This window comes from Trichosurus vulpecula, chromosome 5 (assembly GCF_011100635.1).
Source record: "Trichosurus vulpecula isolate mTriVul1 chromosome 5, mTriVul1.pri, whole genome shotgun sequence".
In the NCBI taxonomy this organism is placed as follows: Eukaryota; Metazoa; Chordata; class Mammalia; order Diprotodontia; family Phalangeridae; genus Trichosurus; species Trichosurus vulpecula.
The window spans coordinates 108,416,115-108,432,258 of NC_050577.1; the positions used below are offsets into that span (position 1 = coordinate 108,416,115).

Consider the following 16,144-nt stretch of genomic DNA (forward strand, 5'->3'; position numbering starts at 1 on the left):
CACAGTGCCTGGCACAAAATAGATGATAAATAAAAAATATCTCCTTTTTTGGAATGACATTGGTGAAGGATCGTTTTGCGTTCTCATTCATAGACCAATAATACCAATATGGTTGTCATTCTTTTCCCTAGGTGGTGGAGGGTGCCATAGCCTTATTTGATTGTGTGAACAAAGAAGGCTTTCAGTATGGTGTATTGGAAAGAGTACTGAGCTGTCAGGAGCCAGGAATCCTATATTCTAGACCTAATTCTGCCACCAACACATTGTCTGACCTTGGAGAAGCTCTTAAAATTCCTCAGGCCTATGGTTTCCTCAACTGTAAAATGAGGTTGGACTAGAAGATGACTTCAAAGTCCCTTCCAGCTCCAAAGCTATGATCCTAAGGCTGTGACATCTAACTTGGGATTATGTCACCTTTTGACATAGCCTTCTCAATGATTAACTGTCTCTGAGGTCCCTTTTAGCTCTAATATTCTGTGACTTATAAAATCACTACAGCATCATTGGTGGGCAAAAATAGATCTGCCCATTTCTATTAAGCACGTTCCAGGCAAAGAGAAATAATTGTCTTTGACCCAACTACTGGGAGATGGTCCCTGAAAACACTGAGATGGCTATACTAAAGTATGGCTTCAATATGGTGGCCCAGCAGGCTGATTACTGAGTCAGGTCATGGTTCCCAGATTTATCTCTATACTGTAGTCGTTAGTATATAATATAGTCATTATGGTAATATTATATTATATCGTATGATGTATAATATATTACATAATATAATAATGTAATATTATGATACATCATTGTAACAGTCATTTTTTTGCCCCTCCATTGGTTTCTTTAGCATAAATTTGTGCACTAATAGCATATTTGATTAATATCACAGTCAGAAGGGTCAGAATGGGAAAGAAGCTTTAAGAAGAATCATGGTGACAAAGCCCACCTCTTTCACACTTTAGTTATTTCATAAATACTATCTCTGGGGACCTTCATTTACTGTGTCTTTCTTAGAATCAAGAAATGTTGCAACTGTAAGAGACCTGAGAGAGTTTCTGTTCAATTTCCTTACTTTTTTTTTTTCTATATGAGGAAACATAGCTAGACAAATGGAGTGAATTGCTCAAGGGTTTATAGTGGACAAAGTACAGATAAGACCTAGATGATCCCAAACTCTACAGAACAAATCCCCTTAATAAAAAGATTTGTTCTGTAAACTTTGGATTCAGTCAAAAGGCTGCACCTAAGGACCTAGAAGGCCACATGTGGCCTTGAGGCTACAGTTCCCCACCCCAGCTCTAATCCATCTACTCCACACCCTCAAAATACATCTTCATCTCCTTCAAGTTAGGGTATTGCATTAGGAATGATAGCATTGGGCTCTTCTACCTTCACCTCATACTCATCAATACCATGACCTGGCTCAATCATGTAGCAAACTCAGTTTAAGGGTGTCTGGAGATCTTCAAGGGAGAAGCCAAAGAAGAGAAAGTCTTTTCTTAAAAAGCAGCACTACTAGTCGTTCACAGCCTTGTTATCCTTGCTAGCCTCAGCCTTTTGTAGGAGAATCTCCACAATGGGACTGTCTTCATTGACCTCTCGGTCAGCTTCTTAGCCATTGGGTAGTTGTCTCTCAATGTCTTTGCCTTCAGTGCAGCAGGGCAAAGACACAAACCAATTGGAGATTGTCACCTTCTCAACCTTCTTATTCAGAATTTCTTTTACTAGCTTGCATGGGTTTTCAAATTTTGTCTTGCTCACCTCCTTTTTTTTCTTTTTCTTAGAACTCTGGGAGTTCTAACTGTTCTTTGATATCAGAGAAATGGATCTTCTCAAATTCCTTTAGCACTTGCTTGCTCACAGTACACATCAATATGTTCAATTGCAAATGTGAAGGGAACCCTAAATGAACAAAAGGGCAGTAATTCTCAAAAGTTTCTGAGGAATGTCCTTCCCAGAGTGGTATTTGGTATTCTTCACTGGTAGAATGGACAACATGAACTGAAATAAAATTGACTTCTTTCTTTTTTCAGTAACCAAGGAGAGGGGAGCCGGCCAGGTGCTTTCACTTTCTCGATCCCTCCCTCCTGGGACAAATCAGCTGTGCCAGATGTTGGCTATAAGGTATTTACTTTACTGCTCTTTGATGTATTTTCCTTTCCTGTTTTCCTTCCTCATGAAAAAAAAATTTTGCTGATATTTGAGAATAATAGTAAGTACTTATCCATAAGGGCCTAGCCTAAAACCAATCACTCATTTATAATTATTATGACTAATTTTCAAAATTTTTGTTTATCAAAAGATCTCTAAATATATAAACTAGTAAATAGCTATTATTACCACTAATGTATTTTTAAAAATTTGTTCTGCTGATGCCTTTTGTTTTATCACAAACATTTCTAGAAAACAGAAAATAAAACCTCCTACCTCCAGATTGAACCCTGCCATGTGACAGGAGAACAACAGCAGTTAAGCAAACATCCATTTGCAGTGACTAACATAGTGACTCTACAACTCACAATGTGTATAACATTCTGCTATAGTATTCCCCCACCTCTCACAGTGAGGATGTAGGCATGTTTCATTATCTGTTCTAGGACCTTCATTGGCTTTTCAGTTACTCAGAGTTTGTATTCCTTTTAGTGAAGTTTACATCACTGTCATCAATGTGTGCCTCATACTTTTCATTGTTTGTTTCACTCTATTACTGATACATTTTTTAAAAAACCCAGCAAAACCTCTTTAATTCAGAATCTGCTGATACACAATTTACAGTTATTTGGCTTTTGACTAAGCTGTGGTATACCTTAAAAATACGTCAGTCAATCTCTTTTATAAAAATTTAAGTCATTTTTAAAAATTATACAAAGCCCAACTTCTTTTCTTTCCACTTCTTCTCCTCCCTCCTTCCTTAAAAAGAAAAGAAAAGAAAATGAAGAAAATCAAAACCCTTGAAAAAAATATTCAGGCAGAATAAATCACACAACTTTACCATGTCCATGTCTGTCTGTCTGTCTGTCTCATGTCTCAATCAACCTAAGTCCATTGCCTCTGTATCTGCGATTGATAGGACATAGGTCCTCTGGAATTGTGCTTGGTCATAGCATTGATCAGCATTCTTAAGTCTTTAAAATTTGTTTGTCTTTACAATGTTATTAATGTATAAATTGTTCTGGTTCTGCTTACCTCACTTTACATTTGTTCAGACAAGTCTTCCCAGGTCTCCATCATTTTTTATAGCATAGTTATATTCCATTATATTCATATACCATAATGTGTTCAGTCATTCCTCAATTGATAATTACTTCCCATTAGATTCTAGTTCTATACAACAACAAAAGAGCTCATATGCATATTTTTAGGGAGATCAAGTCAAGATGGCAGAGTTAACAGTTTTGCCTTACGCTCTTTTTATCATTCACTATAGTGACAGAATTCTGATCAGGGAAGTCAAGGAAAAGTTACAATGAGTCATTTTTCTAGCTCAAGGAATCTTAGACAAAAAGAGAGGTTTGTTGATACTGGGGTTGGGGCTGGCTGGGATCACAGCTCAGGAACAGCAGCACCAAAACATGCAGGCGGAAGGGCAGTGGATTGTGGCAGTGGCACCAACTACCAGCTCACTACCTGAGGGGCAGTAAGGAGACTGAACACCTGAGCTGAAAGAGATCCCAAGGGACCCTATACTAGCACTGGGAATAGGCAAGGGTGCTATTGGACAGCTCTGTTGAATAGTATCTAGTTCTGGCTCATAATTCCAGGGTGGAGAGGAGTGGTTGCTCTTATGAGGGAGCAGGAGTTCTACCTGGGTAAGGATCAAGGAACATGTACCAGAACTATAGCTGTGTGGTTCTAAGGCCCTGAACAGAGGGCATATTCACTTCTAACCTTCAGCTCCACACATAAGTTTGCAGTGGAATAAACCAAGTCACATACCAACAATTCAGTCTCTATGAACCTGAAGAACCTGCCAGTGGGCTATCTGTGACTGAGCTGAGTAGCAGTCTCTGGAAATTCAACCACCATACATGTTATAAAGGAAAATACAGACCAAAAAATCCCCACCATGAAAAAAATAAAGTGAAAAATAGTATGCTTCAATCTGCACTCAGACTCCCATCAGTTCTTTGGAGTTGGATAGGTTTTTTCATCATGAGTCCTTTGGAATTGTCTTGGATTCTTGCATTGCTGAGAAGAGCTAAGTCATTCACAATTGATCATCATATGATATTGCTGTTACTGTGTACAAAGTTCTCCTAGCTCTGCTCACTTCACTTTGCATCAGTTCATGTAAGTCTTTCCAGGTTTTTCTCAAAGGATCCTGCTTGTGGGGCAGCTAGGTGGAGCAGTGAGTAGAGCACCAGCCCTGGAGTAGGGAGGACCTGAGTTCAAATCCAGCCTCAGACACTTGACACACTTACTAGCTGTGTGACCTTGGGCAAGTCATTTAACCCCAATTGTCGTGCCAAAAAACAAACAAACAAACAAAAAGAGCATCCTGCTTGTCATTTTTTATAGCATGATAGTATTCCATTACAGTTATATGCTATACCTTGTTCAGCCAATTCCCCAACTGATAGCATCCTCTCAATTTCTAATTTTTGCCACCACTAAAAGAGCTGCTGCAAATATTTTTGTACATGTAGATCCTTTTCCTTTTTTTTTTAATCTCTTTGGGCTACAGACCTAGTAGTGTTATTGCTGGATCAAAGGGTGTGCACAGTTTTATAGCCCTTTGGGCATTTCCAAATTGCTCTCCAGAATGGTTGGATCAGTCCACAGTTCCACTAACAGTGCACAGTTTTCCCATATCCCCTCCAATATTTGTCATTTTCCTTTTCTGTCATATTAGCCAATCTGATAGGTGTGAGGTGGTGCTTCACAGTTGTTTAATTTGCATTTATCTAATAGTATTTAGAGCATTTTTTGTTTGTTTTTTATTTTTAGTTTACAACACTCAGTTCTACGTAATTTTGAGTTCCAGATTTTCTCCCCTCCCCCCCTCCCCAAGATGGCATGGAATCTGGTATATCTTCTACATATAACTTCACATTGAACTTATTTACACACTAGTCAAGTTGCGAAGAGGAATTATGACCAGTGGAATGAATCATGAGAAAGAAGAAACAAAACATCAAAAAACCCCAAAAACTAAAACAAAAGAGAGGAAAAAAAGGGGAAAAAAAAGGCGAGCATAAAGTGTGCCTCAATCTGCATTCATACTTCATAGTTCTTTCTCTGGATGTAGATAGCATTCTCCATTGTGAGTCCTTTGGAGTTGTCTTTGCACCTTGTGTTGCTGAGAAGAGCAAAGTCTATCAGGGTTAGTCCTCACAGAATCCATATATCTGTGGTTGTGTATAATATTCTCCTGGTTCTGCTCTGCTCACTCAGCATTATATCATGTAGGTTTTTCCAGGTTGTTATGAAGTCTGTATCATCCCCATTTTTTATAGCACAATCGTATTGCATTACATTCATATACCACAACTTGTTCAGCCATTCCCCAATTGATGGGCATCCCCTTGATTTCCAGTTCTTAGCTACTACAAAAATAGCTGCTATAAATATTTTTGTACATATGGGTCCTTTTCCCACTTGTGTGAGCTCTTTGGGATACAACCCTAGAAGTGGTATTGCTGGGTCAAAGGGTATGAACATTTTTATATCCCTTTGGCCATAGTTCCAAATTGCTCTCCAGAATGGCTGGATCAGTTCACAATAGAGCATTTTTTCATATGACTTTAGATAGCTTTGATTTCTTCATCTGACAACTGCCCATTCATATCCTTTGACCATTTATCAATTGGTCAATGACTTGTACTCTTATACATTTGACTTCTCTCTATATATATTTGAGAAATGAGGCCTTTATCAGACACCTTATAAAAATTTTATTCTACTTTTCTGCTTTCCTTCTACTCTTTGTTGCATTGATTTTGTTTGTGCAAAAACTTTTTAACTTGATATAGTCAAAATTATTCATTTTACATCTCATAATGTACTCTATCTCATTTGGTCATGAATTCATTTCTTATCCATAGATCTGATAGGTAAACTATTCCATGCTACCCTAATTTGCTTATGATATCACCCTTTATGTCTAAATCATGTCACCATTTTGACATTATCTTGGTATGTGGTGTGAGATGTTGGTCTGTACCTAGTTTCTGCCATGCTGTTTTCCAGTTTTCCTAGCAGTTTTTTTTATCAAATAATGAGTTCTTGTCCCAAAGCTTGAGTCTGTGGGTTTATCAAACACTAGATTACTGTGGTTACTTATTACTGGGTATTTGTACCTAATCTGCTCCACGGATCTACCACTTTATTTCTTAGCCAGTGTCAGAGTGCTTGATGATTACGGATATATGTGTGTGTGTATATATATATATACACACACACACACACACACACATATAGCTTGAGATCTAGTATGGCTAGGCCATCTTCCTTCACTTTTTTTTTCATCATTTCCCTTGATGTTCTTGACCTTTTGTTTTTCCAGATGAATTTTGTCATTTTTTCTATCTCTACAAAATAATTTTTTGGTAGTTTGATTGGTATGGAAATGAATAAGTAAATTAAATAGATAGAATTGTCATTTTTATTATATTAGTTTGTCCTACCCATGAACAATTACTATTTTTCGAGTTGTTTAGATCTGACTATTTGTGTGAAAAGTGTTTTGTAAGTGGGTTTTTCTTGGCAGGTAGACTTCCAAGTGTTTCATATTGTCTACAGTTATTTTAAATGGAATTTCTCTTTCTATCTCTTACTGCTGGACTTTGTTGGCAATATATAAAAAAGCTGATGATTTATGTGGATTTATTTATATCCTGCAATTTTGCTAAAATTGTTAATTATTTCAACTAATTTTTTAGTTGATTCTCTAGGATTCTCTAACTATATCATCATATCTTCTGCAAAGAGTGATAGTTTTGTTTCCTTACCAATGTACAATTTTAGTGAGACCTCTGTATGCTTGTGCCTTTTCACAACGTAGCTCGTGATGCTCAATGAAACCTCTAAAGAATTCAGTGATGTCAAGAGCCAATTTGAAAAGACAATGACAGGTTTTGTCATTGAACGCATCCAAAGGATTCAGAATTTGGCCCTTTGGCAGGTCTTCCAATGGTATGTTCCCATTTCTTATCATTCTCTGATTTTTTCTGGGTCACTTCGACTCAGGCAAACTTAGTAGAATTTAGTAGTGAAGCATACAAGTAATACAAGTGAAGAGTATAAGAATACAAGTAATAAAAACATTCATAGGGTGTTTATTACTGTCTCTTTAGATGTATTATATAAGCCGCTTAGTACAGTGGAAAGAACTTTGAGCTACAGATTGGAAGACTACTGTTTTCATCCTGCCACTGACACACTTCCTTTGTGTCAAATTATTAAACTGCTGTGGGCTGGCCTCAGTTTCCTAACTTTCAAAATGGAAGTGAAACATCTGACTCACTAATCCCATAGGGTTTTGTATGGCTATTAAAGAGATTCTCTGGGGCTATTTGTGCTAAGCTGTGAACAGGATTTGTGAAAGCTCCTTGGACCATAGGGCTCTTTCGTTCTGAGAACAACTGAATCAGAGACATGCCTATTTGTGTCCATTTGGGTTATTGATAATATATACACATACTTTCAAAATATAGATCTAACAGATGTAAGGATTGCCAATCCAATCCAAGAAACATTAATTAAATGCTTTAATGAACAATTAAGTAAAATACTTTCATTCAAAATTAATTAAATTATGTGCAAAATATTATGCTACATGTTGGGGATAAAAATTAAAAAAATAAAGCAACTCCTGGCCTCAAGGGGCTCATGTATCTTTTAATTTAGCCCTTTGTTCTCTCTGTCAGAAGAAAGAATTGTGCCATGTTTCATATAGTCCCCACTCCTTATTTTCATTCTTCTTCATTCTCCACTCAGTGCACTTTGCTCACAACCCCTATTACCATGGGAAATGGAAATGGCCTGCTGCCAGGGACAGTATGGCCCAAGGCCAAAGAAGTGGCAGTAGGAGTGATGAATCAGAGCCAGTTAAACCTGATAGTGGAAAGATTTTATTAAAACACTGATAACCCCTCTACTCTGAATAGCCAGTTACTTAATAAATCCCCTTGCCTTGTTGAGTGAAAAGTTGAAGGAGAATTTTCTAAATAGCTTGTTTGTTCAATAAGCTATGAATTCTCAATTACACTTCTTTCCTCTTGTATTCTATTTGCACTTTGCTGTGTAGTGTAGGGTATTGGATCTTATTAATCAAAGAATATCTCAGATATGAAACCTCTTGGTTAATTGTGAATGCTATACGACTATGACAAATCATTATTAGGGTCATGTTTTCAATAATAATAATACTAACAACTAGTATCTATATAACAGTTGGTATGTGCCATGCATTGTGCTTTAGCGATTTATAAATATCTCACTTCATTTTCACAGTCCTAAAACCCTGGGACGGAGGGGCTACTATTGTCTCTATAGTTGGGGAAAATTTTGTTGTGATAATGATGCTGATGATGGTGATGATGATGATGATGATGATAACGATAGCTTGCTACTTCCTTACTGAATTTTTTAAAAAAGCATATCTACCCAAGAATACACCATGCAGTAGATTTGTATTTTGAAATTTGGCCAATCCATTAAGTGAATGTGCCTCAATTTTTGTAAGAGGAAATAGAATTTTCAGTGATTAAAGTCTCCCATATTTTCCCTTAGGCAGAAGGACCAGATGAAAAAGGTGAATGGAGGGAAGGATGTGGATGAACGACATCTATTTCATGGAACGAAATACATCCATTTGAATGACATCTGCAGTCATAACTTTGATTGGAGGATCTGTGGGACCCATGCAACAGTTTATGGCAAAGGTTTGTGTGTCAATGTTTTTGCCTTCAGGGTGGGTGTCTTTGTATTTATATGGGTTTATGTAGGAAGGAAGTGATGTGGGGTTGGGGGGGAGTAAGTCTATGTTATTTGTGTATTGACATTTTTTGCATCCTTGACAGCTCAGTACTGGTGACATCTTTTTTTCAACATTCTGTTTAATGCCAAGATAATTGCCCAAGTCATTTCTTTTTTGCTGCTTTATCTTTTTTGCTTGCTTTAATTAGCTCTCAAGAAAAGTGGGATCTGTATTATTAATAATTATGGAAAGATATAGAATCATCATCACTATCCGAAATTTATATTTGGCTGCCTGAAGAATGTTTTATTGTGTTATCTCCATTTCTGCTTCTCAGATATGCTAGTTTTTATTTCTCTGTGTCAAAAACCTTCAGGTCACTTAGGGTCAAGCTCCAAGTCAAAGAAAGAAGGTCTCAGAGTGGCTCCCACACCAATTTTGAAACTAAGACTCATTGACAAAGTATATACACTGAACACTCATCACTGTCTCTCAGAGACACATGACCTATAGACATACAAAGACAGACCCAGCATTGGGTCCTTACTAGGAAAGAAGGGGCTTATTGAGTGAGGAAGAGCAGGTGCTGGTTTCCATGCTTTTGTCTGCTCCCTCTGCCTGGCTGCCTCATTTCTATGGGGTTCGAATTGCACTAGAGAATAGGATCCTCAAGATTGGATAATTTGGAGAAGACAAAGAAGAATATCTGAGGAAGTAGCAGGGAACAGAAAAAAATAGTGAAAAAATAAAAAGCAATGAAGAGGGAAATATAAAATGAAGAGGCAAACAAAAAATGTATAGAAGAAAGGATTCCAAGGAAGAGGAAGAGAGGAAAATACAAAATCTTTTTTTAAAAAATCTTCTTTTTACCAAGTTTCCTGCTTTGTATCAATATAGTGAGAAGATGTGATTTCATTAGTGTGCAATCTTGTTCAGTTGTTTTTCAGTGTTGTCTGACTCTTCATGACCCCATTTGGAGTTTTCTTGGCAAAGATACTGAAGTGGTTTGCTATTTCCTTCTACAGCTCATTTTATAAATGAGGAAACTGAGGCAAATGGGGTTCAGTGACTTGCCTAGGGTCACACAGCTAATACTGTGTTTCCCTACGTATAAGACACACCCTTTTTCGAAAAATTTGTGGTCTAAAAACTGGGTACATCTTATACAGTGGTTGTAGATTTTTTTTTTACTTGCATTTCCTGGTTTTTCCGCACTTGTCTTTGCACTCATTGTTTCGCATTTGTTACCAGTATATTAGGTTATGTTTTGCCACGTTCTCACCAGAAATGGCTCAGAAAAGATTTTTGTACAGTACTGAATTCAAGTTCAAAGTGATCCGGTTTGCAAAAGTGAATGGAAGTTGTGCTGCTGAACATAAGTTTGGTTCTCCTCCAGCTGAGAAAACAATCTGAGAACAAACCTTACCGAAAACGCCATGGCAGAAGAAGGCCATGAGAAGCAAGTCAGCAAAATGGCCTGATTTAGAGAGGGAATTGAAGATATGGATTGAAGAGCAAAGGGCAATTGGAATTCCTGTGTCCACAAAGGTGGTTCAGCATGAGGCAAGAAGAATTGTTGATGAAAAGGAAGTTACTGATTTCAAAGGAGGACACAGTTGGTGCTTCAGGTTCATGAAATGGAATGGACTAAGCATGTGTACAGGCACCAGACTTGCCCAAAAGATGCCTGAAAATGATGAGCAGATGAAAAAAACTTGAGTTCAATAACTTTATGTAATACATTTTTTTTTCAAATTTCGGGGCCCAAAATTAAGGTGTGTCTTACACATGGGAGCGTCTTATACATGGGGAAATATGGTAAGTGTCAAAGGTCAAATTTGAACTCAGGTCTTCCTGACTCCAAAGTTGGTGCTCTATCCACTGTGCCATGTAGCTGCCCCCCAAGATTCCATTGAGAGAGATGTAAAGTCCAGGACTAGTGAAGTGTTGGTCCAATTGTCCATTTTCTTGGTAAGGTCCCATCTGCACTGTCTTCAGTCTATGAATCAGTAGATAAGTATTCGAGAATTCTTTGATGCCCTGAAGAGTTAAGCCCCTGAACCAGGAATGTCAAAAGTGAGATTTGAACCTGTATCTTCCTCCAAATCTAGTATATATCAAAGTATTAACAGTGGTTCTCAAAGCTACTCTGTTCTAATGAATTCTCTCCTACTAACTGCATGAACCCAGAGAGGGCTCCCCTTTGGAGCTAGTATGTGTTTTCTTTTAGGTCTGTGGATCAGAGAATTCATTTCCATATTAAGCATTTTGAAATGTTGAGTTGTCATAGGAATGTACATTTGCATCTGAATATAACTGTACAAAATGTTTCTAGCTAAGTTATACCAAATTCAATGAAGGAAGGGCAGAGTTTTTCCTTTGGCTACAGGAATCAGTGCTTTTCTAATCCCCATTTTTTTTTTTTTCTTCTTGCTCCTAGGGAGTTACTTTGCAAGAGATGCAAGTTATTCCCACAATTACTCGGAGTCTGAGACTAATGTCAAAATAATGTTCCTGGCTCGAGTTCTGGTTGGAGTTTTCACTCAAGGAGATTCAAAATATGTCCGGCCGCCAATGCGACAGGGTACACAGAACACCTTTTACGACAGCTGTGTCAATAACAGATTGGATCCCACCATATTTGTGATCTTTGAAAAACATCAGATTTACCCAGAGTATGTCATAGAGTACACCGAGAAGAGTAAACAGTGTACCATTAGTTAAGGCAAAAGAAGTCACTGTTTCCTTAATGGAATAATTGTGTGTGTGTGTGTGTGTGTGTGTGTGTGAAAGAGAGAGAGTGTGAATAATATCAAAGTAGCTTTTTTACCTTCCTGTTTTTAAGGAAAGCAGGAAGTGATCATCTGGGAGAGCAGTTACTCAGAGCCGAGTTGTGAAAGTCTTTTGTAACACATATGTTTATGAAAAATCGTATGTAACATAATTTCCAGAAGTAGAATCCTGTTTCAGATGCACCTAAGTAGCTCACTATTTAAAAGTATGTAGCATTTGAATCATGATGCAAAGAGAAGACCAACAACAAACCTTTGAAGTACAGAAAGTCACTACCAAATTTGTCTGTTTTCAAAGTTTGGGTTTTCATGTGCAAGATTTTCTTAAAATGGAGGAGTTTGTTTTTGTTTTTTGTTTGTTTTGTCTTTTAGCTAGTGCACTGGGGCAGGGAACTTGTTTTAGTTACTCTCCAGTGTTTTGCAGAGCAGGAGAGCCAGGGATGAGGAGTTTAGACAACCTGATGAATCAGTCAGCAAGCATTTGTTAAGCTTCGGCTATGTACCAGGCAATGTGCTAAGTGCTAGGGATACAAAGAAAAGTAGAAGACAGTCCTTTCTCTCAAGCTCACAGTCTAATGGGGGAAACAACATAAAAACAGCTGTACAAACCAGCTGTATAGGGGATAAATTGGAAAAATCAACTGAGGAAAGGCACTAGAATTAAAGGGAATTAGAACAGGCTTCTTGTAGAAGGTTATGATTTTAGCTGGGACTTAAAGGAAGCCAGGAGACAGAGTTGAGGAAGGAGAGCATTCTAGATATGGGAGACAGCTACAGAAAATGCCTGAAGCGAAGAGGTGGAGTGTCTTATTTGTGGAACACCAAGGCAGTAGTGTCACTGGACTGACACTGAGGGTTTGGGTATAAGGTGTAAGAAGACTGAGGTAGGAGGAGGCTAGATTATGAAGGACTTTGAATGCCAAACTGAGGATTTTGTATTTGATCCCAGAGGTGATAGGGAGTCACTGGAGTTTATTGTCATCCCAATGGGGATGACATGTTTGACTTGATCTTTTAGAAAAATCCCTTTGGCAGCTGAATGGAGAATGGACTGGAGTGGAGAGTCTTGTGAAAGGCAGATTGACTAGTAGACCATTACAATAGGTGTAAGGTGTAAGGTGATTGAGAGCCAGGGTGGTAGCAGTGTCAGGGGAGAGAAAAGAGTATATTCAAGAGATGTTAGAAAGGTAAAATTAATGGCCTTGGTAATAGATTAGAGCTGGGGGATTGAGAGAGTGAGGAGTCAATGATGACACCTAGTTTTTGAGCCTGGGTGACTAGGAGGGTAGTTGTATATTTCATAATAATAGGGAACTTCCAGAGGGAGTGGAATTTTTTTCAGAAAGACAATGAATTCCATTTTGGACATGTTGATTTCAGATGTCTATAGGACATCCAGTTTAAGATGTCTATTGGAGTCAATTGGAGATTCAAGGCTGGAGGTCAGCAGAGAGGTTAGTGTTAGATAAATAGATTTGAGAATCACCATCGTAGAAATGATTATTGAATTCATGGGAGCTGATAAGATACCCAAGTGAAATTATGTAGAGGGAGAAAGGAAGGCCCAAGACAGCCCGGGGGGACAACTAGGATTAGCAGGATTTTCTGGATAAAGATCCAACAAGAGACACTGAGAAGGGGAAGTCAGATAGGTAGGATGAGAACCAGGATAGAATAGTGTCATCAAAAAAAACTAGAGAGAAGAAAATATCATGGAAAAGCAGATCATCAAGAGTGTCAAAGGCTGCACAGAAGTCAAGAAGGATGAGGATTGAGAAAAAGTCTTAAGATCTGGCAATTAAGAGATCGTTAGTAAATTTGGAGAGATCAGTTTTGGTCGAATGATGAAGTCAGAAGCCAGACTGCAGAGAGTCAAGAAGAGAGTGAGAAGAAAGGAAGTGTAGGCACCTATTGTACCCAGCCTTCTCAAAATGTTTAGCAACAAAAGGCAGGAGAGTTGTAATATGAGAGTTAATGGGGATGGATGGATCAAGTGAGGGTTTTTTTGAGTATGGGCGAGACGTAAGGATGTTTGTAGGTAGTAGGGAAGCACCAAGTAGACTGGGAGAGTAAAGACAAGTGAAAGAGTGGGGAACATAGAAGGGGTAATGTTCTGGGAGAAGATGGATTGGAATAGAATCACTTGGGCATGAAGAAAGGTTTTGCCTTGGCAAGAAGGGCCTCCTCTTAATGTGAGATGGGAGCAAAAGAGGAAATAGTGGTAGAAGGCAGTTGGGTGATGTGAGCTAAGGAACAGGGGAGAAGAGGGAGCTATTGGTAAATGGCCTCATTTTTTTTTCTGGTAAATAAATCTTTCTTCCCTACTTCTCTACCTGGCTACCTTTACTTGCATTGCAGCCTCCTTATGTATTTGCTCCATGCCTAAACTTTTGATTAAAGTGGAAACTTTGGGAAAGAGCCAGAGTTAAGATGCTGGGAGCTGTTGTGCTGGAATCCAGTGCCTGTTTAGCACAATGATTTGTATATTACATAGAATAGGACATGAATTTATTCCTTGCTACTCTATGCTGGAAGGCTCAGTTTAATGCATCATGATTACTGGAAAATGGCTAGTGGGCTATGCGTTTTGAAAAACTCCTTATAAGTCACACCTCAAGAAATCAATTGTTCACTTGTTGAGATATATAATGATATTTGGCAGTATGCTGCCTATCTATACAGTTATATTTAGGGATATACTACGTGCTTGAGAAGGGAAAACTAGGAAAAAACATCCTAAACTTCATTTTTTCACCGAAACTTAGCTTCCACCACACTTTTCAGATTGTTTTATGGACATAAACCACAGTCTGGCCTTTAGCCGATGAAAGCTTAATTTAAGGATGTTCTTTTTAAAAAAATGCTTTTATTGGTATTATCAGCTGGACCAAACCAGCCTCTAACCTGTGGATAGCCAGAGCTAAACAGATCAGGCTACAGACAAGGAGAGTCAGGAATCAAACAGAATTTTAATTTCAAAGTGAGGGAAATGGCTTGCAAGCAAGGCGAGGATCCAGACACACTTGCTGGAGCCCCGCACCTCGTGGAGGGACCCTCTTTAATGTAACCAAGGCTTTATTTATATACTTGTGGCTAGACAAAGAGTCAAATGGTATAGGGTAGCAACAGTAGTGAGACACAACAACAGTGAGGCCAGGTTGTCTAGTGACAAAAAGTCCATTCATAGCAGGGCTTCATGTCTGGGCCTGCTGGTGTTTGCCCTAGCTCAGGGACCATCAGTTCTGTGATTTAGTTGCAGCAGTGTTCATCCAGAGGGTAAGGGCAAAGGATTGTTGTTATGCCAAGCTCAGGGCACAGCTTGCTTGCTGAGCCTTAGCTCTGGAAAACAGGGTGTCTCCTAACAGTATCTTGGCAAGATAATAACTAAAGTACCCATGATCTGATCTGTGTTATTGATTATTCCTTCCATTAGGATCATTTTCAACCCATCTATATTTTTTCGTTCTGATTTTTGTCCGTGTTTTTCCAAAGATCCTCCCTATTGGATTTCTCAGTGTGCTGAAGGCCTGTCTCTGGTCTTGGCATCCTTAACTTTCACTATATGGTACTTCCTATTTCCTACATACATTTAATTCCAGGATGATATTCCTATGTCACTTACTGCATGCAGATCATTTTACTGAACATAGTACAGCCTATTTATGCCTATCATGTATCCTCCCATTGCCATTTTAATCTTTATTATTAAAAAATGGTGATGTTTCAAGATTTGTAACTGTACAGTTTCAAAGGGGGAAAAAAGATGGCTGTTTGTGCTGCAAGCAGCTTGGGATCATTGAAAACACTGGGAAGTTTTCCAGCCTTCACCCTTCCTCCTCATCAATTCTATCCTCAGCTTACTGACCATATGCAGTCCCAGTCCTAGATAAACATAACGATGCATTATCTTCATGGAATATTCCAATCTGTATGTTATAGTCTGGAAAATAGGCATTCTTTTATCCATTTGTTTTTTCCAGAACAGATTGTTAGGCCCATCCCTTTTGAATAGCCATGGATCTCTTTGAGGAGGAGGTCATGTAATATTTTGGGGCTTGATGCATTTCCCACAGCTGCAGGAACATCATTCACCACAGTAACATCTGGAGAGCCTCATCAACCATAGTTCACTTGGACTTTGCAGGTATTTTGCATGACAGTAGCGAATACCTTCTTCAAGCATATGTTTCCATGTCTGATGCCTTACTTGATATTAATAATCTGAAGGTCAGTGATGAACAGTACTGTGATTACATCAATCAAGTAATCTTTTATGATTCTCACACATGTATAAGAGATTCATAGGATCCTAGACTCTTAGACTAAGTCTGGAAGGGAACTCAGAGGCCATACAATCCAAACTCCTCATTTTACAGAGGAGGAAACTGAGGCCTAGAGAATTTAAGTCACTTATCCAGAGCTACACAGGTGATAAAGG

At 38.4% G+C, this 16,144-nt stretch overlaps 1 protein-coding gene across 2 annotated transcripts in view; it reads left to right on the forward strand.

Moving 5' to 3' along the window:
- LOC118851926 (protein mono-ADP-ribosyltransferase PARP12-like) overlaps positions 1 to 13,505 on the forward strand; it is a 67,949-nt gene extending 54,444 nt beyond the window's left edge. For both annotated transcript variants that reach the window (XM_036761513.1, XM_036761514.1), the window contains 4 exons: positions 2,028 to 2,118; positions 6,998 to 7,128; positions 8,728 to 8,879; positions 11,355 to 13,505. In XM_036761513.1, the coding sequence (XP_036617408.1) occupies positions 2,028 to 2,118; positions 6,998 to 7,128; positions 8,728 to 8,879; positions 11,355 to 11,638 (658 nt within the window). In that variant the 3' untranslated portion in view covers positions 11,639 to 13,505. The remainder of the gene's footprint in view (positions 1 to 2,027; positions 2,119 to 6,997; positions 7,129 to 8,727; positions 8,880 to 11,354) is intronic.
- The last annotated feature ends 2,639 nt before the right edge of the window (positions 13,506 to 16,144 follow it).